Source organism: Panthera tigris, chromosome B4 (assembly GCF_018350195.1).
Source record: "Panthera tigris isolate Pti1 chromosome B4, P.tigris_Pti1_mat1.1, whole genome shotgun sequence".
In the NCBI taxonomy this organism is placed as follows: domain Eukaryota; kingdom Metazoa; phylum Chordata; class Mammalia; order Carnivora; family Felidae; genus Panthera; species Panthera tigris.
Window position 1 is genome coordinate 63,863,160 of NC_056666.1, and position 27,217 is coordinate 63,890,376.

Below are 27,217 nucleotides of genomic sequence, written 5' to 3' on the forward strand. Positions count from 1 at the left end.
GTTATGGTGGTCATGTATTTTATTGCGAGATGTGTGTTTGTAAAGTGATGATCTTTATTATTTTTTTTAAGTTTATTTATTCTGAGAGAAAGCATGCAAGCAGGAGGGGGGCAGAGAAAGGGAGAGAGAGAAGCTCAAGCAGGCTCTGTGCTGTCAGTTCGGAGCCTGATGGGGGGCTCGATCCCACCACCTGTGAGATCATAATCAAGAGTTGGGCATTTAACCAACTTAGCCACCCAGGTGCTGCATAAAGTGATGATCTTTAAAGAAGGAGAAATTGATAATGAAGAAGAAAGGTAGGAGAGATATTGGTAAGAGGAAAGTCCTTGAGCAGGTAAGCTTTCCTTGAGCTTTCCTGATATGCATAGAGATGGAAACCTTAGAATGAAAAAAACAGACTCAACTCTAAGTTAGGTTAGGGTGGGGTTGGTGTGGGGGCCTGTGAAGCTGGGGAGCCTGTATATTACTGAGTACCAGTCGTTAGGGAAAGGAACCCCAAGTGGGTAAGGTAGAGTATGGTAACAGCTGACCAAAAAAAAAAAAAAAAAAAAAGATTTGAATAAACAAGTGTCGTGGTGCCCTGGAGAGCAGATCTGGGATGCAAAAGTGAGCCTGCTCAATTGGTGAGAAGATTGATATGGACAGGGATCTCTATGAAACAAAATATGTTCTTATATATGGGTGTTTTGAAATAGTTTAATTGGTCCTATACTTTGTTTAACAATATGTATATCTATTTTCAAGTAATTTATTGATTTGCCTGTGAATGTATCTTTCCTCTTCTCACTTTTTCTTACTTAGAGTAAAAACAACAGAATAGAGTTTCTTATTTGATTTTCATGGAGGAAAAAGATATAGATCATTGTGGCTGGAGAGGAGTATTTCTAGGTTTCCCAGGTGTCCCTAACAACATTCAAATGGAGTCTAACTTAAAATGCTGTGGTTTGGGGAATGTTTTCTTAGGGATCACTAATTACTTCAGGAGCCCTGCAGAAGAGTTGTTTGTTGACAATTTAAGATGTATTTGGTTAACTGGCAGTATTGAACTGAAGTTGTCACATTATTGTGTTGTTCATTTTTATGTACAATGACTTCCTGTGTGATTTGATAATGCCATTAATTTGTGAGTGTTTTTATGGTAGCACAGCTTTAGTCCCCAGGAATGCTTAAAGCATGGGTCCTACAACAGAGACTTGACAAAGAAATAAAAGGGATATAATAATAAATGCTGTCGAGTTGGTATGCCAGACAATTTGGTTAGTGACCCGTTTTTTGAGGTCAAGTAGGAAACACAAGAAAGGACGTTGGGAGAGCCTGTATGGTGGAGAGGCTGAACTATTGGAAAGGCCAGATGGAAAAGTATATTATTATGTTAACTCTGCAGCCCTAGATCTGCTCACAGGACTGCTAAAATAAAGCTTGTCCTGTGCTTCATTAATCATGAAGAAATTTCTTTTTAGACATTGAGTCGAACTTTCTTGACTATATTGAGCACAGCATTAAGTGGTTGGTTGAGATTGTGCACTTAGCAGTTACCCTGTTCCATTCGAATCTGGTTTTTATCACTTATTAGCTGTGTGGACTTTGGGCAAGTAAATCCCTTGTGCCTAAGAAATAGGCATGATAATAGTGCCAACCACAGAGGGGTTATTGTGAGGATTAAATGCAATACATCTAAAACAATTAGAAGGATATCAGGGACACAAGTTAGATGTTTTCATTATTACTGCATTGGGATATATAACAATATGACTGTCTAAAAACCATTGTGTGGTGCATAGTTAACTTCAAGAGATGGAGAAAGGGTAGAATCACAAAGCTAATAAATACTCAGGGATGAGAAATGAGACTCATCTTTTATCTTGCTTGGTTTTCCCATACTTTTCAAAATTGTGTTATTTTAATCTTTATTACATATAGACATTTTCAGTAAATTTGGGCACTATATGTCATTGTAAGGATGAAATTGCAAGCCTAATTATTAGTCCTTTGGAGTGTGTAAGAACCTATACAAAATTTCCTTCTCTTCAAATTTTATTTTTCCTATATTTACCTCATTGTTTTTGGCCATAATAGAAACTTGTCTTTAAAAGTTATTCCCTACAGAGCTGCCTGGGTGGCTCAGTCAGTTAAGCATCAGACTTCAGTTCAGGTCATGATCTCATGGTTCGTGGTTTTGAGCCCCACCTTGGGCTCTGTGCTGACAGCTCACAGCCTGGGGCCTGCTTCACATTCTGTGTCTCCCTTTCTCTCTCTGCCCCTCTGCAGCTTAGAGAATGACATACAATTGAAATCTTTAACCAGGCTGCCCCAACCTCCAGCACCCCCTTGTAGAACTAACCACTCGCATTAGTTTCCTGTAACAAATTACCACAAACTTTTTTAGATTAAAAACTCCAAATTTTTTAACTTAAAGTTTTATAGTTCAGAAGTCTGAAATGAGCCTCACTGGGCTATAATCAAGGTGTTAGGAGGGCTGGGTGTTTGTTCCCTTCTTGAGGCTCTAGGGAAGAGTCTCTCCCCTTGCCCTTTCCACCACCCGAGGCCACCCACATTCCTTGGCTCATGGCTTCCTTCCATCTTCAACATAAGCAATGTCAAGCCAGGTCTCTGTTGTGCTACCATTTCTCTGGTTCTCTCCTCTGCCTCCCTCTTCCACTTTTAAGGACCCTTGTGATTACATGTGCCCACCTGGATAATCCAGTATCATCTTCCTGTTCTGTGGTCAGCTGATTAACAACCTTAATTCATCTATACCCCTAATTTTCATTTGCCTATAATTTAACATATATATTTAGGACATATTTAGGACATGGACATCTTTGGGGGGCTGTTGTTGTACCTGCTGTGCCACTGTTAACACTTACTTACATATTGTTTCAGAAATGTTTAATACTTCTTGATTTTTTTTCCATTTAATTATACATTTCATAGAACTTTCCATAGTTTTTTAATAGATACATACTGTTCTGTGTGGATATACCATAATTATGTATGCAGTCCCCTGGATAGTTGGTTTATTTTTATGCTTTTTGGTTTTTCTCTTAAACTATATGCTAAAGAATATCTTTGTAATTTTTATTTGCATGTTTTGGTAAATATATCCATGGGATAAGTTGTTTGAGGTTTAATTTCCTGTAAAAACAGGATGGACATTTACAATTTTGATTTTTTTTTCCAAATTGCCTTGCCAAAGACTCCATCAGTTAACCATTGATAAGAGTTCATGTTTACACGCACACTGGCAAACACTGTTCTTTTCAGGGTTTTTTACAAAAGTTTTAAACTCTACAACTATGATATGTTGGAAAAAAAAACCACTTCTTTTACTTTATTGTTTTTCATTATGAATTGGTGTTAGCATCTTACTGTGTTTATTAGCCATTTGGATTCTTTTTTCTTTGAAGTGCTTGTTCATATATTTGCACAGTTTTTCTGTTAGATTTACCACATTATTAATAATGCCAAGAACTCTGCTAGTTGCTATGCATGGTGCAGAGATGAGGAAAATCTGATCCCTAATTTCAAACTGCTTACATTCTAAATCTGAACTCATTTAGTGTACTTTAATGCCCATGTACTTATCCAACCCCGTTTGTCACTTTCCCCTTTCAAAAGGACTTAGTATACATACAAATTTAATTGAATGAAAATAGCCCAAGAAGGACCATGGATTAGTATTTTATTGTTTTTGACCAGAAGTGATTAGAATGTTTCCTTTTTCAAGAACAGCAGCAGCAACAACAACAACAAAAAGCAAAAGTGAATGTTAAGCTTCCAACTAATATTTATTAGTCAGAAGTCTTAGGTGAATAGTGGCAGAAACAGCTCCGCAGTCACTCTCTAGCACATTTCTATTTGATTTTATTCTTAACGTTTTTGACCATATGAGCTTTTCTGGGTTTGTTTTATTTATTTTCTATTTCCCTCCAACCGCACTAGAAGCTCTCTGTAGGCAGGGACCATATCTGTCTTATTCATTGCTCTATCCCAAACACCCAGAATAGTGTTTGGCCTTCATACAAGAATATTTGCTTAGGAAAGTATCTGTTGCATAAACAAAATAGGGAATTTAAACCTCTTAATAGGTCCCCTATTTTGATATATTCACATGTAATATCTATTTGCAAATCCAAAGCAACACAGGAAAATAAATCAAAGCCTGGCATTCCCCACAACCTTTCCTCCTCTGTTCAGCATGCTGCTGTCAAGAGCAGTGCATTTGCTCGCATCACTAATTCAGTTGGGGGCAGTCACATCATGTGCCTCTTGCTGAACTAAGCCTTTGAATCAGATGAGTGAAATTTGGGCCCATTCTTCTGGAATTCGATGAATACTATTACCTAGTTTCCCTCTGGTGCGATTAGAATGGAGCAGTGGCACCAAGAGATAACATTGCTTAAAAAGGAATTTCCTCTTTTGTTCTCTGTCTTCAATTAGTCTGTTTATTTGTCTCCGCACTGTTGAGGGGCATTTTTTTCTCCCAAAGCAAAAGCATTAAGATCCGTTTAGTGTTTTGATTGAGACTCATATCTTCTTCCCTGACTAAATCTTGCCCACTGTGTTAGTCTGCTCAGGCTGCCATAACAAAATGTCACAGACTGGGGAGCTTACATAACAAAACTTTATACCTCAAACTTATGGAGGCTGGGAAGTCCAAGATAAGATTCCAGCCAATTTGGTCAGGGCTCTTCTTCTGTGCTCATGTGGGGGGTGAGGGGCAAGCAAGTTCTCTGGTGTCTCTTTTTGAAAGGGCACCAATCCCATCATGGGGTGCCCACCCTCATAAGATCATCTAATTCCAATTCCTTCCAAAGGCCCCACCTCCATCACATCAGCAGAGCTTAGGACTTCAACCAACATGAATTTGGGGTGGGGGACAACAACTCAGTACCTAGCAGCTACAGTGGGCCAGTCATCTGGAGGGAGTTTGGAAAAGCTCTATCCATGCCAAAGCTTTCTCTCTTTTTAAAGTAATGGAAGTATAATTACTAATGTGACCCTTTTGATGCTCATTTATTCTACAAATATGTGTGCCATATTACTCACTGGATTACAAATCTTATCATGCAGCAGTGAATTGGAGAACATAACCAATCTGTCTGTGAGGCCGTGATCAGGCACCTGCTCACCTCCCAAATGTACTGTAGCACTCTCTTTTACCCATGTTGCTTCAGAACTCTGGCCACTTGTGGCTGCTTCCTTCCTTTTTTAGGGCCTTTGTTCTTGCTGTTCACTCTCCCTGAAGTGCTTTGACCCAGATGGTCAGCTCATTGTCATCATTTAGCTAAATGTCATCCCTCATAGGACATCCCTGACACCAACCACAATTACTCCCTGGGCCAGTTGGTCTGTGCCAGATGCTTTGCCAGATAGAAAGAAGACAAAGATCAGTAGTAAAGTGCCAGGCTTATCAAAGTGTTTCCCTTAATAAATGTTGGCACGAATGTTCATGTTGATAATAGCTGGCAGGTATTGAACACCTACTATGTGGGAAGCACTGTGCCAAGGGCTTACCATTATTTCTCTGATAAAATCCTTACAGATATCCTCTGATATACACATGATTATTGTCTTCACATCAGATCAGAAAACTGCAGCACAGGAGAAAATGGTAGAACTGGAAATTACTCAGTTTCACTGGGCTTCAGATTTTAGAGGCTTACGTAAGATTTCCTTTTTGTCAGATGATAAATCAGATCAGCAAGACAAAGTATCTTTATCTTGAAAAGTTGAAAAAATAATAGATCAGAAGGAAAATTGTAAAAAGAAGCAGTGGTGATTAATGGTCATGAAGGTATTTTGTAATTAGACCTGCATTTGAATTCTGACCCAGCCACCATTTGGCTCTGTGAAAGAATTAACTCTTATCTTTTGTTTCTTATCTGTAAAAAGGAAGTTCCAACTGGCACTAACACATTCTCATTCAATGTTAGTTTGATTTTCTTGAATAATAATAATAATAATAATAATGCTCAGTTATCTAATTTGTGCAGTTCAGCACCAAACACAAATAAACATTTAATAATTTCTTTTTAATGGTATAAAGTCTTTTCTAAGCAGCACTAAGATTAGAAATGCAAATTTTCCAGAAATTTGAAAGCTGTGTTGAAAGGATCAGACATTTTGTTAGGGAAATAGAAATAAATGTACAATTATATACATATAAAATTATTTTATTTGTTCTGGAATACAAAATGTTGCCTGTATTACTCACTGTAGATCCAGTGACCGTAGAAACTTGTGTAGCATTTTGTTGAGCTCCTCTGTCTCTTTAAAGGATTGTGCCAACGTATTAAAAATGTCAATAGGAACTCTCAAATATTAAGAGTGGAAATATATCTTGGTATAATCACTTTGAAAAACTGTTAGGTCTTATGTAGTAAAACTAAAGATGCATAGACTCTAAGATCTAGTGATTCCAATCCTAGGTATGTACCCTGGAAAACTTTGCACTTTTGAATCAGGGGGGCATATACAACAAAGTTGCCAGCAGCACTGTTTGCAATAGAGAAGACTGAAAACAGATGTCCATCCACAGTAAAATGAGTAAATTATAGTATATGCAATAGAAACTTAGGTTTGTACAGTTTATTTAAGTGGCTGCTAATCACTAATGTGATTGCAATTCATTAGTTCTCATTGATAAATAATGTTTTATATATAATCTTACGTATATAGAATATGTCAACAACACACATGCACGGACTTTAGCTCAGGTCATGATCTTGCAGTTCGTGAGTTTGAGCCCCACATCGGGCTTTGTGCTGAGCTCCGAACTTGGAGCCTGCTTCCGATTCTGTGTCTCCCTCTCTCTCTGCCCCTCGCCCGCTTGTGCTCTGTCTCCCTCTCTCTCTCTCAAAAATAAATAAACGTTAAAATTTTTTAAAATTTGTTTTTATTACAGTATAGTTTATGCACAATGTTACATTAATTTCAGGTGTACAATATAGTGATTCCACAAATCTATATGGTATGCTGTGCTCACCATAAGTGTAGCTACCGTCTGTTACCATACAATATTATTATAATACTAGTGACTATATTCTCTATGCTGTACTTTTTATCACTGTGACTTATTCACTCCATAACTGGCAGCCTGTATCTCCCATTCCTCTTTGACCATTTTGCCCATCCTCTCATGTCCTTCCCCTATGTCAATCATCAGTTTGTTCTCTGTATTGATGAATCTGTTTCTATGGTATTTGTCTTTCTCTCTCTGACTTATTTCACTTAGCATAATACCCTCCAGGTCTACCCATGTTGCTGCAAATGTCAAGATTTCATTTTTTCTTATGACTGAGTAGTATTCCATTGTGTATGTGTGCGTGTGCGTGTGTGTGTGTGTGTGTGTGTGTGAGTGTGTACCACATCTTCTTTATCCCTTCATCTGTTGATGGATATTTAGTTTGCTTCCATATCTTGGCTATTGTAAATAATGCTGCAATAAACAAAGGGGCACATACATCTTTACTAATCAGTGTTTTCATTTTCTTTGGGTAAATAACCAGTAGTGGAATTACTGTATTATATGGTCCTTCTATTTTTAACTTTTTCAAGGAGCATCCATACTGTTTTCCGTAATGGCTGCACCACTTTATATTTCCACCAAGAGTGCACAAGGGTTCCTTTTTATCCACATCTGTGCCTACACGTGTTATTTCTTGTCATTTTGATTCTAGCCTTTCTGGCAGGTGTAAAGTGATATGTCCTTGTGGTTTCGATTTGCGTTCTCCTGATGATTAGTGATGTTGGCATCTTTTCATGTATCTAAATTGTTTGAGATATTTGGCTATTAAGAATAGGGCTTCTCTGAACATCCTTCTTCATGAAATGCAGCATGTGTATGTGCACTTCTGTTAGTTATATGCCTAGGAGTAGAATTGCCGTAGGATGTGCCTGTTCGGGGATAGCAGAGACTGACAAACAATTTTCCAAAGTGGTTGTACCAGTATACATACCTAATATGTGAGAGTTTGGCTATACCACATCTTCAGCAATGCTTGGTATTTTTTTTCCCTTATTTTTGCCACTCTTGTGAGTGTACAGGTGTATTGTACCATGGTTGTAATGTACATTTTCCTGAGGGTTAATAAAATTGAGGCCCTTTTAGTATGTTTATTGGTCATTTGTATGCTATTTTTAAAGCAAGATATTTATTAATAAAAGGATCCTTGGAAACATTATTTAATAAGATTGATTATGAAATTTCTGTGTAAATCGTTGTATCGGTGAATTGAGGCTACATTATTCTACAGTAAGTGACATAATACCACTTGAGAATCTGAGTCACTCAAAGCAATAAGGTTTAATTATTGTTTTTGCTTCTTGCCTATTTCTGATGCTTAGTGGTTCTGTTCCACATCCCCACCATTCTGGCAGCTTGGCTGTGAGGACAGCTCCTATTTGGGGCATTGCTGGGCTCTGGGCAGAGAGAAAAGAAAGGCAGCAATGTGATGGGTCATACATCAATGCCCAGACGTGGCAGGCACTTCACTTTTACTCATATCCATTGACCAAACGTATCATGTGTCTAAGACTGATGTCAGTGAGAGCATTATATAATCTTCTAAGAGGGAGGGGCTTATTGGAAGGGGCAGTAAACATTTGTGGACAAGAGAGTGACCAATACAGTCTCTGTCTACAGAGTAGGTTTGAGAATCATTTGGAGCTGAATGGCAGCCGTCCCTCTAGGTAGGATATACACTCACCGGTTCTTCAGAACTGTGTCTGGTAGCTGCCTTCCCTGCAGGTGTGCCTTTCAAATACTTTTAAGATAGCCCACAATAAATAGTACATTTTACATTGCTATTCATCACTTACATGCATGCATATGCATGTGTACACATTCACGTGCAGGTGTAGAGATGCATATACATATACATTCTTAAAGCAAAATTTCATGGAACAATGCTTACTGTTACTTTCTGCAGTGCATGCAGATATGATCTCTTCTATTCTATCCTACTTTACCATATTCTGTTACTTGATACTTTTTTTAAATGCTGGAATCAACCCTCTAAATTGATTTCACAAACCACTGCTGGGTCATAGGACACAAATTGAAAACATTGCTCTTGATCATATCCCTTGTCTGCTGCTCCTCTGAATGCTACTGGTTAGTTTTCCAGACTGAATTTCTGCCTATGCTTTTTAGGATTCCCAGGACAGTTTGTTGTGTGGGTGAGCAGCATCTGCTTGCCCTCACTGATTTAAGCCTGTGCAATTACTGTTTTTGTCCAAGGGCCCTAAATAAAACTTATACTGCTTAAGTACCCAGAAGTTTCCCTGACTCTTCTTTCTTTATCTGACTTTTTATTTCAACCAGAATAGCCTTTTAGGCAAACAGACCTCTGATTCAAAGTATCATAATTTCGTAGCTGGGCAAATGTGAGTGAGTCCTACTGTAGGCGCAGGAAGGAGAGTTCCAGGAGCATGAGGGCTGTGAACGGGGACTTCATTACCTGGCGAGGCCCACACGCACTGTTTTCATAGGATCAATTCCTCTATCTCATGGAATCATTTAATAAGTATTTATTGATCACCTATGTGCCTGGCCCTGTGCTAGAGAACTTACCCAAAACTTGTACAAAGATTCGTAGATGCACAGAGTGTAGATAGTAGTAATCATTTATTTCTATGTTTTACCCTTCCTGTTTCTTTTTTTTTTCCTCTTGACCCAGAAATCCAGCCATTGTCAGAAGACAATTCCAGTTAAGTGTTTGTCACTCAAATGTGTATCCTGCTCAGATCTTTGTGAGTTCTCATGGTGGTTTGTCTATACGTGTGTGGAATGGGTGTATGCATGTTGTTATAGGAGGAAGGTATGGGGACGGTGAGACACTAAGTAAAAGTCTATCAGCCACCATGACACAGCAGCATTGTTATGAAACCAAGTGGAAAAGGGTAATGCTAAAAGGAAGGAAAACAGTGCCTCCACGTTTTTATGGAGTTCAGTGAGGCTTTGCATTTTGAGGACCAGACCTATTTTGATACCGAGAGGATCACACCATCTCTGTGGTGTTGGTGGCTGGAAGAGATTTGGCACCTAGGGGAGTACTGGTGTCAAAGAACCTGGCATGATCGGGCAGCAAGGCCTAGAGGGACATGGCAGGAAAAGGCCCGTTGGGATCGTCAGAGGCAGCAGTGAGATCCTTTCGTGCCAATTAGGAGGCAGTGGAGGCGCAGCAGGAGAGGAAGGAAATGGCGAATGCCTTGACAAGACATGTTGCTGAGCCCAGGAGGACAGCTAAGGAAGACTACCAGAAATAATTACGGGGCTGAGGTGAGTTCACACCTAACAGATCTTGCAGTAGCTGTTAGAGGCAAGAACTGGTGATACATGCGTTGTTACTATTAATTGTAACCCCATTTTAAGTCATGGGCTTAGATAACAGGGTTCTTTATCCTTGTCTGTATATATGCTTTACCTGTAAATGCCCTTTCCTAACAGGGTGAATGGAGCTCATTACCAGGAATCTTTGAACACTGTCCCCAGCCTTCCCCATTGCCTTGACATTTGTTTCTTCTCTTTTTAAATGTTTTATTTATTTTTGAGAGAGAGAGCATGAGTGAGGGAGGGACAGAGAGAGGGGTGGACAAAAGATTCCAGGTGGGCTATGCACTGAGAGCAGCAAGACTGACGTGGGGCTCGAACTTACAGACTGTGAGATCATGACCTGAGCCTGAGCTAAAGTCAGACGCTCAACTCACTGAGCCACCCAGGTGCCCCTCTTCTCTTTTTAAAAATCTTATCTCCTTTTCTACCTATTCTGTTCTTGATCTCTTGAGTATATATTTGAGCCTGAGGAGTCATGAACTCTTTGGCTGCTCTGTTATGTGTGTCTTCTGTTTCCTCTGTTGTTCCTCCTCAATCTCCCATTCCCTTCTCCATCCCCGTCCCTATTAAGAGCAAACCCCTTGCTCATGCATTTCAGCCTCCTACCACCCTTAATGTTAGCAAAACAACAAAAAATAAGAGTAATTAAGGTGGGTGTAGGGGATTGAATAGTGGCCCCCCAAGTATATATCACACAGCTCAGCACAGGCTAATCCCTGGTACCTCAGAATGTGACCTTATTTGGAATAAGGGTCTTTGCAAATGTAATTAAGGGGAAGATCTTGAGATGAGATCATCCTGGAGAAGAGTGGGCCCTGAATCCAACGAGAGGTACCCTCATCAGAGAAGAAAAGGAACAGACATAGGGAAGAATGCCTTGTGAAGACAGAGGCAGTGATTGGCTAATACAAGACAACAAAGGCCAGGGACCACTAGAAGCTGGAAAATGCAAGGAAGGATTCTCTCCTAGAGTCTTCAGAAGGAGTGTGGCTCTCCTGGTACCTCAATTTCAGACTTTTGGCTTTTAGAACTGTGAGAAAATAAGTTCTATTGTTTAAGCCACCAACCTTGTGGTAATCTGTTGCAGCAGCCCTGGGAATCTCAGACCGCAGGAGACTGTACGGCACCAAAGGATCATTTATTTCACAATCGGTGAACATTTTAAATAAGAAAATATTCTAAAAAGAATATGAAAACATTTTCCAATTGTTAAAACATTTTTTAAATGTTTGCTAAGTAATTATATGTAACATATTACAGAGCCAGTTCTCACCTGGCAATAAAGTTCTCCTAAAGTTAATGCATACGCAAATTGTTTGAGACTCATAATACATTTTTTCCTGTAGGAGTCATGTGATATATTATGGGTTTTTCAGATATTAATCCATAACAATCATTCTAATGTTAATCATATGAAGACTGTAAATTTCTTGAAACTGGGAATCGTCCTAAACACATTTAAATGTCACTGCCTAGCAGACGGCTTTGCATATGATGGGTCCTCCAATAAACACTCCTTAAACAGTTCACTTTTTTAAGTTCCAGTCATGTGTTATGGCAGCTGTTTTGGAGTCCGATTTTAAGTCTCGAAATCCTGGCTCTGCTACCTACAGGATGTAAGTCATTGAGCAAATTATATAATCTCACTGCACCTCAATTTATTTGTCTTATAAAACTGTGATAATCATAATACCTAACTCACAATGTTGTGGGGAGTAAATGAATTATTACATATAAAATACTTATAAAATAACAGTACTTGCATACTAGGATTCAATGCACACTAAATATTATTAGCTTTTAAGCACATCTCCCCAGCTAAATTATAAACTCTTTGAGATAGAGGCAATGTCTTATACTTTTTATAATACCAGAGCCTATATAATTTCTTACATATTATATGCATTAAGTGAGTATTTACAAAAGTATATAATAAAAGGCATGAATGAATGATTATATGCTTACAATACTTTCTTCATAAAAAATCAAATATACACAGAATTGGTAACATTCTAACATTTGTTACAGTAAAAAAATGTGATCAGAAATTAAATAAAATTTAAGACTTGTCAGAGAACTACAAGTATAAGTAAGAGAAGAAAGGAAACAGAAATCACTACCAGTGGGAAATTCTTCGCTATATTTTAGCCCCTGAAAGACAGGGACTTTTATCCTATGTTTCATTTTAATTCCAGTGTTTTGCATAATGTTTGGGATAGGAAGGCATGTGAAGCCTCATACATAAGAAGAGTTCAAGGAAACCCCTATGCAGATTTCCAGAGACCTTGTTCTTTTCTTTTTAAAAATTTTTTTAAAATTTATTATTTATTTTGAGAGAGAGAGAGAGAGAGAGAGAGAGAGAGAGAGAGAGAGAACACTCATGCATGAATAGGGGAGGGGCAGAGAGAGAGAATCCCATGCAGGCCCCACACTGTCAGCCCAGAACCTAGTGTAGGGCTTGATTCCATGAACCATGAGATCATGACCTGAGCTGAGATCAAGATAAGGCTTAACAGACTGAGCCACCCAGGTGCCCCTGGAGGCCTTTTTCTGTGTAGCTCTCTTCTTTCCAGAATTCTGCCCTGCAGATTCCAGCCACTTCAGCTTCCTGAGCTCTGAACTCCATCTGCTCACCTCAGGTGAGCCTCTGAGTTCCCCCACCTGGCACCTCCAGGCAGAAAGTTGGGGTGTGCATAGCATTTACCTCATCTGGTTTCATTCTTCCAGAAATCATAGTCCTATAGGCCTGTCATTCAGTGTCTGAAAACAGCTGTTTCATATACTTTGTTCAGCTAATTGTTTACAAATTAAAGTTAGGACTTTGTTACTTTATCACGGCTGAAAGCAGAAGTTCTCATGCAAGTGTCTTGGTTAAAAGAGGGAAGAAAATAAAGTAACTATAAACTAAGACTTTTAAGTCTTTTGTTTACTAAGAATTAAGTGCTATAATTAATTTAAAAAGACAGTGTCATTCCTCAATTCTAGGCAAATTTTCAGGCTCAGTCAGCAGTTTGCTTCAAGAATAAATAAAGTCTTCCATCTTCACTTCCAGCTTAAGTGAATTAGAATGGAGAATGGAATTCTAAAGTATAAAGAATGTACACTGTTCACTGACCCAGAACCGATATCTCATAGCTTGTTAGGCAGGATGGTGCCTAAGTATGTCATCTCTCCATGCATTTGTACATCCATTCTTACAGCCATAATCTATGAGGATCTTCCATTGCTTCTCACAAATTGGCTTCAACTTTTAATGATGATATATACAGATTCCTTCATCTAAGCACAGAGACCATGTCTATTTACATTATTTCTGTGCAATCAGTCATTTCCCCTTGAAGGTCATAGCTGTATAGTTCTATTGTATGTAAACTATCTATTTTAATCCTATTTTAATCCTCCTGTACTGGTGAGGAGAAAGGGATGAGAGTCATTTCATCAAAGAAGTGCATTATATCTACTGGAAGATTTTCTTGTTTGAGAAACACTCTTGGAATTATAGTTTCCAAAAATTTCAAAGTTTACTAAAATGCGGTAATTGTCAATTTTACAGTGGATGATTTCTTTTCAGCATAGTGGTAATGAGTGGGCCACGTTGTAAAATTCATCCTGTTGTTAGTTATGACCAGACTCTTAAAAGCTCCTTCATGTGAGCTGCCGAACAGCAGGTGAACCCCATCATCTAAAAGACATTTGGGGGCCACCTTTGGTCCAGAATCCAAGACAACACAGCAGGGGTAGAATTTAGGATGAGCAAGAAGTTAACGAATAATATCTCAATCACCTTATGGGACGTAGAGCCCTGGTCTGAGAACCCTGGCACCAAAGCTTGAATTCTTTCCTGGCTGACAGGACTCCCAAGCCCCACCTTCATGGTCCCATTGTGCCAGCACAAGAGTGGCTGATGACAGAGGCTGTCAGATTTCAAACTTTGCAGACTTTCAAACTTTCTACTTTTGGGTTCCTGTATTTATATATAATGTATATAATTTACCCACAATTTAAGCAAATAACTGCATGATTTCCTTATTGATTAGGTCTGTTGTAAGCAAGGCATGTAAGTTCAGGAGAGCAGAGATCTTCATAGTTTTTTGTTGTTGTTTTCTATATCCTAACACTTATAATAGTGTCTGGCACATAAGCACTCGATGAATAGTTGTTGAATGAATACATACTAAATATGAGTCTTTGTCAATATGTGTGAAAAACATCTATTCCTGTTTAGAGGCTTATCTTTTCATTTACTTTATAATAAATGATATACATATAAACAGATATATTGAATTTAAATGCAGTTAAGTGTACCAATCTTTTCCTTTAGAGTAAGCTATTTTTGTTTCTTGTTTGAGAAATTTTCTGCTACAAAGTCATAAACGTGTTCCTATATTTTCTTCTATCCCCATTTTTCCCACTGATGTGCAATGGCATCTCTGTGCTTTATTAATTTTTTTTTCACCCATTCCCCTACCCATCTTTTCTCTGGTAACCATCAGTTTCTTCTCTGTATTAGGAAGTCTGTTCCTGTTTTTTGTTTATTCATTTTGTTTTCTAGATTCCACACATGAGTAGAATTGTTGTCTTTATCTGTCTGACTTATTTCACTTAGCATTGTACCCTCTAGGTCCATCTGTATTGTTGCAAATGACGAGATCTCATCTTTTCTTATGGCTGAGTAATGTTCTATTGTGTGTGTATGCGTGTGTGTGTGCCACATCTTCCTTTTATAAACAATTTTGTTTTGATTATAGTATAGTTAACATATAGTGTTAAATTAGTTTTAGGTGTACAATATAGTGATTCACCAATTCTATATGTTGCTTGGTGCTCATCAAGATAAGTGTACTCTTGATCCCCTTCACCTATTTCACTCATTCCTCCCCACCTCTCCTCGGGTGACCATCTGTTCTATATAGTTAAGAATCTGGGGGTTTTTTGGTCTCTTTTTTTTCTTTGTTCATTTGTTTTGTTTCTTAAATTCCACATATGAGTGAAATCGTATGGTATTTGTCTTTCTCTGACTTATTTCACCTAGTATTATACTCTCTAGCTACATCCATGTTGTTGCAAATGGCAAGATTTCATTCTTTTTTATAGCTGAATAACATTCCATTATATACATATATATATACACACACACACGTATATACACATATATACACACATGTGTATGTATTTTTATATATGTATATATACACACACATACATGCACATATATATACATATATACGTATATATATGTATACACACACACACACAAATACATGCACACATACCACATCTTCTTTACCCATTCATATATCAGTGGACACTTGGGTTGCTTCCCTATCTTGGCTATTGTAAATAATGCTGCAGTAAACATAGGGGTGCATTTTCTTTAGTAAAAACCCAGTAGTGGAATTACTAGATTATATGGTATTTCTGTTTTAAATATTTTGAGGAGCATCCATACTGCTTTCCACAGTGGCTGCACCAATTTGTATTCCCACCAATAGTACACAAGTGTTCTTTCTTATCCACATTTGCACCAACACTTATTATTTCTTGTCATTTTGATTCTAGCCACTCTGACAGGTATAAGGTGATATCTATCTCATTGTGGTTTTGATTTGCATTTCCCTGATGATTATTATGTTGAGCATCTTTTCATGTGTCTGTTGGCCATCTGTATGTCTTCTTTGGAAAAATATCTATTCAGGTCTTATGCCCATTTTTATACCAAATTACTTTTGGGGGGGAGTACAGAGTTGTATAAGTTCTTTCTGCATTTTGGATATTAACTCCTTATTGGATATATCATTTGCAAATATCTTCTCTCTTCTCCCATTCAGTAGGTTGCCTTTTTGTTTTGTTGATGGTTTTCTTTGCTTTTTATTTTGGGATAGTCTCAATAGTTTATTCTTGCTTTTGTTTCCCTTGCCCGAGGAGACATATGTAGAAAAATGTTTCTATGGCTAATGTCAGAAAAATGATTGCCTGTGTTTTTTTCTAGGAGTGTTATGGTTTCAGGTCTCACATTTAGGTCTTTCATCCATTTTGAGTTTATTTCTGTGTGTGGTGTAAGAAAGTGAGCCAGCTTCATTCTTTTGCATGTTGCTATTGTGAGTCAGTTAACTTGGACCAGTGGTTATCAAACTTTCATGTACATCAGAAGAACTTGTTAAAATGTGGATTGTTGGGGGGTGCCTGGGTGGCTCAGTTGGTTGCGTGTCTGACTGCTGCTCAGGTGATGGTCTCATAGTCCATGAGTTCGAGCCCCGTGTAGGGCTCTGTGCTGACAGCTCAGAGCCTGGAGCCTACTTCAGATTCTGTGTCTCCCTCTCTCTCTGCCCCTCCCCTGCTCACGCTCTGTCTCTCAAAAATAAATAAACATTAAAAAACATTTTTTAAAAAAAGAGGAAGGTAAACAGCTCTTCTTGAGTCTGTTGGGCCTTGACTGAGTCTTGATTGGGCCTTGAAGTAATATACACGCCCAAGTGACATTTTTGAGGTCATGTATTTTGCTCCTCCTCACTTTTATAGACAAAATTCTCTGAGTTTATAATACTTTCAACTTTTCCTTCTGATGACACCAGAAAAGGATGAAAGCTACTTCACACATATCTTGATTAATTAAATAGTAGATGAGAACATATTTTGTCTCACTGTTTAACTCACTAAAATGTTAAGTAAAGCAAAAGTAATTATTAGAAGTTTTTAGATAACAGTATAACAGGATAAAAAAAAAGCAACTCCAACAGAATACTCTTAAGAAATGTCCACCCCCTCCCCATGCACACTGAGAGTTCATTTGGCTAATAGTGATTTTTAATATATATTTTATATTTCCTTGGCCTTGGCCCATAGACTAAATGCAGACATTTCTCATTTAGTTATTTTCAGGTTTGTTGCCTAAGATGCTAATTGAAATTCAGGGCAGGGAAAAATACATCACTGGCCTTTGTGTATCTATGAAAAGGCCTTCTTATTGGACTTTGTTCAGTATAAAAGCTTCTCTTCTTTGCCAAGTGAGAGTGACCCTATGTGCGAAGTGTGTTCAGTGGGGTCTTCAAGAGCAACATCGACACCAGTCACTTACCAGCCGGAAGCCATCATGCTCTCTTCCCAAGAGGACAGCTTACAAGCTGTATGTGCCCCTGACCAGGTGCCAAAAGAAGACATTCACTCATGCTTTCCAAAATTCTTTCCCAGGCCTGGGGGAAGGGAGCCATCCTTTGAGCCCCTTTGTGGAACTCTGAGTCTCTAAGGAGGTAAAGCATGTTCTCATCCCTCAAACACTGCCTTTTCTCCCTGAGCCAAATAAGAATGTACTTAGGGCTTGAGGGTATGACCCCTTAGTTCTCTGTTTACAAAGAGCTTCCAGCCTCCTTCTGAGTTTGAAAGCCCACAAAATAAGGAATTCATTTTGATTTGCAGAGAACTCCTCATTTCACCTTGCATATTGTATTCTTTTCCTTTCAGTCTGTTTTCTTTGGTTATCTGCCTGTAGCCAGGAGATGAAGTCTAGGTGTCTTAATGAGAGGAGCCCTGACTGAGGGTTCTGGGGAATCTGGGTCAAAACCTAGAGCTATCATTTCCTACCTCTGTGACCTATCTCCATTTCCTTAATCTCTCTAGGCCTCAGTTTACTCATTATTGGAGTAAGATATACACTACAAGTTCTTTTTACTTAACTACTTACACCATATTTAATTACCAAATATTAGTATTACATACTAGTTATATATGGTTGAATCATATGTTCTCTAGCTGTCTTTTTTATGCCTGACAAATTGCTTTCCTAGTTCTGATAACTCATATGCATGTGGTTAAAACAACTTTTCTTAAAACTTTTTTTTAAGTTTATTTATTTATTTTGAGAGAGAGAGTGTGTGTGAGGGAGGGGCAAAGAGAAAGGGAGGGAGAGAATTTCAAGCAGATTCCACGCCAGCAGCATGGAGCCTGACCTGGGGCTCAGACTCATGACTCATGAGATCATGACCTGAGCCAAAACCAAGAGCCTGATGCTTAACCAACTGAGCCACCCAGGCACCCCTAAAACAACTTTTATTAAAACATTAAATAATCAAGGTGTCATTCTTCAATGGCAGTGTAATTGATTGAAAATTTCATTTTCGGTGATTATAAAATTGGTAACAACTATAAAGCAGCTGTTGTTTTCTTATAAGAGAAAAATCACAAGATTGAGAATTTACTTACCTTTACCTGCCAAGAAGGAAAAATGTTGCTGAATGTATTTACATATACATACATATGTATTTGTATCTTTCAAATATAACTGAATTTCTGCTAATACTTCACTCTGTTCATCTTGACTTATAGTACTTCATTTGGTTTTAGAAGTCCATCTGCAAAGATATACCTTGTACGGGTGCCCTGGTGGCTCAGTCAGCTGAGTCCAACTCTTGATTTCTGCTCAGGTCACGATCTCGCCATTTCGTGAGTTCGAGTCCTGCATCAGGCTCTGCACTGGCAGCATGGAGCCTGCTTGGGATTCTCTCTCTTTCTCTCTCTCTGCCCCTCCCCCACTTGTACTGTCTCTGTCTGTCTCAAAATAAATAAACTTTAAAAAAATTAAAAAAAGATATAGATTGTGGAAAAATGTTCTATTCTGAATGTTTCTTACTGTTACGGAGAATGTAAGGAAAATGCCTCAGAATATTCTCTTAGGAGGGCAAAACATTTCTAATGCCATTCATATCCCTGACGCCTCTGTTCCACTTGAGGGCTGACTTGTATCATCTGCCTTCCAGTGACCCAGCACCTCTGTGCCACCTGAATATGCAGGATGTGAGGGAGGGAGGCTGCACCCTCTCATCCTCTGCATAGTGTCTTCCTGGATGGTTGCTGGAATTCATCAGTATTGCATTCTATTTTCCTGGCCTCAACTCCGTTTCTGTTTGCTTTTATTAAAGTTGCAGCAATTACGCAGGATCAGATCATTGAAAGGACTCACATGATTCCAAAGGGTATATTCATATAAGGCTTTGTAGGGGCAGAAACCTTTCCTCTCTTCCCTTCTAGGTTCTTTGCCTTGTCTAATAACTAAATTGACTTAACACATTAACAGGAGACAAATTTTGTATGTATGGGTGGCCCCATAAAAACAGACTCCCCAGCAGTCAGGTAATTGAGTCTTATATGCCATTCTGAGCTAAGGAGAAGAGGGTAGGGGTCTGGCACTATTTTTTTAAGTTTATTTATTTATTTTGAGAGAGGGAACTGGATAGGGGCAGAAAAAGAATCCCAAGCAGGCTGTGTACCATCCACAGAGCTTGTCATGGAGCTCCATCTCACAAACCGTGAGATCATGACCTGAGCTGAAACCAAGATTCGGATGCTTAATTGAGCCCCCCAGGCCCCCCCAGAGGGTCTGGCACTTTCAAGGGGTAGAAGATGGGAAGAGCCAGTGTTTGGTAAACAAATGTTTGCGAAGTCATGCAAGTAGTTCTTTCTTATACAAAACGTTCTCTTTGGTTACAGCTCTCTTCCTGATATAGCCCTCAACCCCCCCCCCCCCGCCCCCATCTAAATTCTTTGAGGCAGTTCAGGGGAAGGTAAAAAATTCTCCCTGTCTCCTGGGCCTCTGGTTGTCTTCAGCTGCAAATAATCCATATGTCAAAGTGGCACATTCTGGGGTGGCTTATTCTGCTCCCCCTCAGCTTTGATAAACTAAAGGATGGAGTACAGCAGGAGCAGGAAAACACAGACAGACAGAGAGGTCTGAGCCTTCCAGACACAGCTTTAGGGCTCTTTCTTAATCTCAGTGGATGTGATTTGTGTTTAGGTCATGAACCATTAAGATACACACAAGATACCTGTTTCCAGGGCAGCCAAGACACAAGTTTACAGAAGAGTCTTTTGTATCGCCCTGCTCATATAGCTAAATTAGACAATATAATTTATGAATCTGAGTACCAATCATCAACCTATAAGTTTTCTATAAAAGATATAGGTAATGGGGCACCTGGCTGGCTCAGGCAGTAGAGCATGTGGCTCTTGATCTTGAGGTTGTGGGTATGAGCCCCAAGTTGGGTGCAGAGATTACTTAAAATCCTTTTTAATAGGGGCGCCTGGGTGGCTCAGTTGGTTAAGCGTCCGACTTCGGCTCAGGTCATGATCTCACGGTCCATGAGTTCGAGCCCCGCGTCGGGCTCTGTGCTGACAGCTCGGAGCCTGGAGCCTGTTTCAGATTCTGTGTCTCCCTCTCTCTCTGCCCCTCCCCTGCTCATGCTCTGTCTCTCTCTGTCTCAAAAATAAATAAATGTTTAAAAAAAATCCTTTTTAATAATATATAGACAAGTTAGTAGAGTACGTGTCAAGGAGAATTTCAGACTTTAAACAGCATACAAGTCACTCTTTAGTTCATTTTGTCTTTGTCATGGCCCAGGGTCAGCCACGGATGTCCAGGGGTCCCCGGAGATGAACACAGACCTACCTTTGACTGCAGGTTAACCCGTATACAGTAACTCTTATTCTGTGCTAATACTGTTTCACTCTCACCTGAACCTTATAACTTTTGAATTTCACTACCTAGGATTTCCACTATATGTCAAGTTATCACTCCTGTCATACCAAAAGTTCGTTTTTTAGGTGATACCAAAGTTCAGTTTCTATTTACTTATTTCATAACAACAACAACAACAACAAAAGCTGATACCAAGAAGACCTTGGTAAGGAGAGTTCTTTTTGAAACTTTTTAAGAAGTTTATTCATTTATTTTTGAGAGAGGAAGAGCGCATACACGTGAGCAGGGGAGGGGCAGAGAGAGCAGGAGAGAGAAAATCCCAAGCGGGCTCCACGCTGTCAGCACAGAGCCCAACACGGGGCTTGAACTCGCAAACCCTGAGATCATAATCTGAGCTGAAACCAAGAGTCAGACGCTTAACCGACTGAGCCAGTCGGTACCCCTCTTTTGGAAACTTTAATGGAGATTTTAAGAGGTATAAAGGTTATCACCTTAAATATTTATGTAAAAGATACATCTTTGAATTTCTTAAGACTTTTAATATAACAGTAAAAAATTGGAATGCCGGTTAACTAAAGACCGATCAATACTTTAGAGTTTGTAACTTGTATTTTATTAAGCACATACACAGCTGGCTTCCTATATTAGTTAGCCTGTAGGACTCATATTCCCAGAATATTAAAAGCCTTTAATAGGGAAAAGATTCTGGATACACTGTAACAGTGAGGACCATAGCTACCACTGCTTCAGTAATCAGAGTCTTTACCTATGAAACTTATTTAATAGGCAGTGAGTATTCAAAATGTGGGCACCTCTTACTACCATCATGTCATTAGCTCTAGCATCAATTCTGAGGAAAATCTGTAGGAAGTCCTCTTGGAAATAATAAAATAGTTTGGGTTTTTTTTTTTGTTGTTTTTTTTTTTTCAGAAATAGCACCCACTAATTCATTATAAACTGGGATAGATTTGCTGAGGCATTTATATGTATATTCATTTGTTATTTCTTAGAGAGAAGGAAACTATAACCTAAAGACAGAAGTTAAAATAATCTGGTTCATATTAGCCATCCCATTTAAGCAACAAATCACTTTAAAGATCATTTTAAAGATAGCAGAACATAGTGGTTAAGAACATGTGTTCTAAGACTACATTGACTCTTGCTCTGCCATTTATTCTTGAATTTAGGGAAATTATTATGTAACCAAACCAAGCCTCAGCCTATGTGTAAAATGGGATTAAGGGCACCTGGCTGGCTCAGTCAGTAGAGCACATGACCCTTGATCTCAGACTTGTGAGTTTGAGCCTTATGTTGGATGTAGAGATTACTTAAAACAAAATTTTAATGAGATTAATAATGGTATCCATCTCATAGAGTTAAGTGTGTTAAAAGGTTAAAAGTATTTCGTATTTCTAAAGTGCCGAGAATAGTCTTAGCACATTGTAAGCATTATGTAAGTGCTTATTAAGTTAATAATTTCTGGCTTGTAATTGAAGAATGCCATATGAAATACATGATATATATGATATATATATAAACATATATATAAATACACATATATAAATAACATAAAATACTTATTAAAATATATAAATAAAATATACATATTCCATAAATATACATATAAAATATACATATATGCATAAATAAAACAGCTTTGCAATGATTAGTCTGGTATGAAATTATGTTAGCCATGTTCGTTTTCATGTGGGAATAAGTTGGCTTTATAAAGTTTGAGACTAGGCAAAATACAAAGGAACTCTGGAAGTATAGGTGAGATACTAAGCACAGTGCATTGGGATGGGGTGGAAACCAGGCTCGTGTGGGACAAGATGAGAGGGAGATTTTTACCCACTGTATATATTTTTATAATTTCTGGATCTGGAATCAGTATCTCTTCATCTTAAATTCTTCATATGATGAGTGAGAATCATATCTACGTGTTGATGGTTTTTTCAAAGAATTTTCAAAGGGTTACTGATAGAGAACATTCTGAAGGATCCCCAACACAGTCCTGCAAAAACTTTTAACTGACTTTTGAAACAACTACCTACTAAGAAAAATGTATGATAGCTCAGTACAATTTACAAAGTGCTTTTAGAAATACTTTCTCATTTATTTCTGACAACTCTGGAGTTGACCAGAAAAGCTACTTTTCTACCTTTAGTAGAAAACTTTAGTTTTAATAAGAAAATACTATTATCTTAATAACTTTTCTTTTAATAAGAAAACTGCAAGTCCCAGAAATTCCTGGGTGTGAAAGCCAGTATTTGAAACTGAATCCATGTCTAGAACTATTTTTACTCTACCACCCACCTCTATAAAACAGATGCCTCAGGGCGTCTGGGTGGCTCAGTCGGTTAAGCGTCCTACTCTTGATCTCAGTTCAAGTCATAATCTCACAGTTTGTGATATGGCTCCTCATCGGGCTTTGCGCTGAAAGTGCAAAATCTCTTGGGATTCTCTCCTCTCCCGCTGCGCCTCCCCCGTTTGTGTGTGTGTGCGAACATGCACATGTGCTCTCTCTCTCAAAATAAAAAAATAAATATTAAAAAAAAATAACCTAAACAGAAACTTAAAAAAACAGATGTCTCTCTGCAGCTATTGTTTTTGATACTATGCCGTAAATTGAAGACTTCATTTGAGTAACTATATTCACTATTTTTTAAGTTTCCTGCTTTATTGCCAATGTTTGGACTAAACTTTTATTTCCTGGGTAATAAAGGTGTTTTATAGGAACAAAAAATAAATAGCTAGGTCAGACAGGCCAGATATCCTGGAAAAGCTTCAGAAACTATCTGGATGAATGACCAATCATCCTTTACTATACATACATACCTGAAGAATAAACAAAAATAGTGTCTCTAATAATCAGTCCCCTGAGGGACTAACTTGTCCCTTTTAAATCAAATTATGAGTTGTATTAATACCCCTCTTTCTGTTCAGCCTTTTCTTCCTGATGATAATCATCTCACATTTTGTTACCTTCCGTCCCTTCTCCCTTATCTTTCCTCTAAATTTTTTCTTTATTTCAATGTTTACTTGCATTAAAAAAAATCACTTTAATGGATACAATTACCTCCTTTTTTATTCACTTCTTTCCCTTTCACGATGTCTCTTTTCAATAAAAAATCTATAAACAGTATATTCCCTTGATGAATGGAAATTAAAATTACTTATCATAATCAATCACTTTGACCCTGTTGATGCTATCTATTTCTTTGGTTAGATCATTCTTTACAGTAAGATCAAGGAAAGTATGAGAAGCTGAGGTAAAAGGATAACTGTTAGAGATTGAACTATTTCTGGAGTATTTGAGAATGCAGCTTTCATGTGCATTGCACAATCTAGATTCAAATTTATTTAGTACGTGATGTAAATTTCCCTTTTCCATTTAATAAATCATCACAGTAATTGTGTAATCAGAGCAGCATGTATATTTAATGTTATAAAGAGAAACTATCAGAAAACTGTCATGCTATCATTCATTATGGTGTTTTATATCTTTAAATTTAAAAAAGAGAAATTAAAAGAAAAATCAAACAAGTAAGCAAGAGGTAACTAGACTGCTTTGGGAAATGATTATGGTTTCCTGACGTCAAGGTTGGTTATAGAAAAGAGAAAAGATTTCAATATTTTATGTGTGTAAGAGCTCATTCCAAAACAGATCAGTATATTTAGGTTACAATACCCGGGTCACAAAGCCACATTTTATTGATAAAAAATAACTTGCAGCAATTGAGTGAACTTTAAATGATCATGCTTCCTTGTGAAACATAATATTGTGATTGCTAGATCTGATATATGCTGGATAAATGCCAGCACGATTATAGTACTTTGCTGATGTAGAATGAAATATGTTTTGTGCTGTAGTAAAGCTGCCTATAGACTTCAAAAGCCACGATATTTTATCAGCAGTAACCAATTGTTTAAAATGTTCCACACAGTTTTAAAGGACCACATATTATATGATTCCATTTATATGAAAATATCCAATAGAAGAAGCAAGTAGAAAGTGGATTAGTAGTTGCCTGGAGCTGGAAAAATGGGGTGGGGTATGAGGTGGGCAGCTAAAAGGTTTAGAATTCATTTCTGAGGTAATAAAAATGTTCCAAAATTGATTGTGGTGATGGTCACAACTCTGTGACTATATTAAAAACCACTGAATTATATACTTTAAGTGGGTGGATTATAGGTATATGAATTGCATCTTAAGGAAGTTGATACCAAAAAAAAAAAATCTTACACAAAGAGCTTTCCTGTAAAACACATGTTCCACACCACTAAGAAACAATGGAAATGTTTCTAATTTATTTTGAAAATTTAGAATTATGTCTGTGTTCTTTTAATGCACTCTTTATTAAAGTAAAAGAATGAAAAAACTATAAATCAGGGTATAAGAAAATAAGTCATGTTATTTATTTTGTGCCATTTATTTCAAATGTTTGCATTAAAAGGATAGGTTTTATTTTGCTGGCGAGCTATTGTTTATGATAAATGTTTGAGATGAGGCATTGAAATGTGAACTGTTTGTGAGATGTATTGGTCCTTGGCTTCTTTCTAATGGAGTCAGATGTCCTATGGGAAAGATGCCTTTATTGCTTCAAATTCAGTCTAAAATCGTTAACTCTTCATGATAGCACTTCTTCAGAGCAAGATTTGTGTATGCTTCAAAGTGAGAATTGCAGAGTTTTGGTTTCGTTATAGCTTTGTTTCTCTGTTTTTTTTCTTTCTATTTTTTGTTTCCAGTTTTTATTTAAATTCCAGTTCGTTAACATACAGTGAAAGGTTAGTTTCAGGAGTGGAATTTAGTGATTCATCACTTACATCAAACACCCAGTGCTCCTCATAACAAGGAGCCCTCCTTAATACCCATCACCCATTTAGCCCAAACCTCTGCCCACTTCCCTTCCAGCAACCCTCAGTTTATTCTCTGTAGTTTAGAGTTTGTTTTATGGTTTGCCTCTCTTGATTTTTTCCCCTATGTTCATCTGTTTTTTTTTTTTCTTGAATTCCACAGTTGAGTGAAATTATATGGCATTTGTCTTTGACTGACTCATTTAGCCTTGCATAATATGCTCATGCTCTAGTTCTGTCCATGTTGCAAATGGTAAGATTTCATTCTTTTTTATGGCTGAGTAATATTCCATTGTATATATATACCACATATTCTTTATTCATTCCTCAGTCAATGGACACTTGGACTCCTTCCATAATCAGGCTATTGTTGATAATGTTGCTATAAACATTGGGGTGCATGTGCCCCTTGAGTCAGTATTTTTGTATCCTTTGTGTAAATACCTAGTAGTGCGGTTACTGGATCGTAGGGTAGTTCTATTTTTAACTTTTTGAGGAACCTCCATACTGTTTTCCAAAGTGGCTGCACCAGTTTGCATTTCCTACCAACAGTGTAAGAGGGTTCCCCTTTCTCCGCATCCTCACTAACATCTGTTCTTTCCTGTATTGTTAATTTTAGCTATTCTGACAGGTGTGAAGTGATATCTCACTGTGGTTTTTATTTGTACTTACACGATGATGATTTATGTTGAACATCTTTTCATGTGTCTCTTAGCCATCTGTATGTCTTCTTTGGAAAAATGTCTATTCATGTCTTTTGCTCATTTCTTAAGTGGATTATTTATTTTTTGGGTGTTGACTTTGATAAGTCTTTTATAGATTTTGGATACTAACCTTTTATCAGATGTCATTTGCAAATATCTTCTTCCATTCCAAGAATGGAAGAATTTTAGTTTTGTTAATTGTTTCCTTGACTGTGAAGAAGTTTTTTTGAATCTTCATGAGGTCCCAATAGTTCACATTTGCTTTTGTTTCCCTTGCCTATGGAGATGTATCTCAGAAGAAATTGTTATGGCCAAAGTCAAAGAGGTTGTTTCCTGTGTTCTCCTTTAGAATTTTGATGGCTGTCTTACAGTTAGGTCTTTCTTTCAGTTTGAATTTATTTTTGTGTAAGAAAGTGGTCCAGTTTCATTCTGCATGTTGCTGTCATTTTCCCTACATCAGTTGTTGAAGAGACTGTCTTTTTTCCATTGGATATTCTTTCTTGCTTTGTTGAAGATCAGTTGGCCATATAGTTGTGGGTCCATTTTCTGTTCTGTCTTCTGTTCCATTGATCTATGTGTCTGTTCTTGTGCCAGTACCATACTGTCTTGATCACTACAGCTTTCTAATGTAACTTGAAGTCCAGAATTTTGATGCCCCCAATTTGCTGTTCTTTTTCAAGATTGTTTTGACTATTTGGTTTCTTCTGTGGTTACATACAAATTTTAGGATTGTTTGTTTGAGCTCTGTGAGAAATGTTGGTAGTATTTTGATAGGGATTGCATCAAATGTGTGGATTACTTTGGCTAGTACAGACATTTTAAAAATATTTGTTCTTCCAATCCATGAACATA

General features: G+C 37.7%; 1 protein-coding gene across 6 annotated transcripts in view; it reads left to right on the forward strand.

Moving 5' to 3' along the window:
* Positions 1-27,217, forward strand: part of BICD1 (BICD cargo adaptor 1) — a 244,967-nt gene that overhangs the window by 135,849 nt on the left and 81,901 nt on the right. The window contains exon 1 of one of the 6 annotated variants that reach the window (XM_042992081.1): positions 220-334. The exons of 4 other annotated variants lie outside the window; for them this stretch is intronic. In XM_042992081.1, the coding sequence (XP_042848015.1) occupies positions 284-334 (51 nt within the window). In that variant the 5' untranslated portion in view covers positions 220-283. Of the gene's footprint in view, positions 1-219; positions 335-27,217 lie in introns of those variants that run through there. One more of the 6 variants, XM_042992082.1, reaches the window with a different exon arrangement.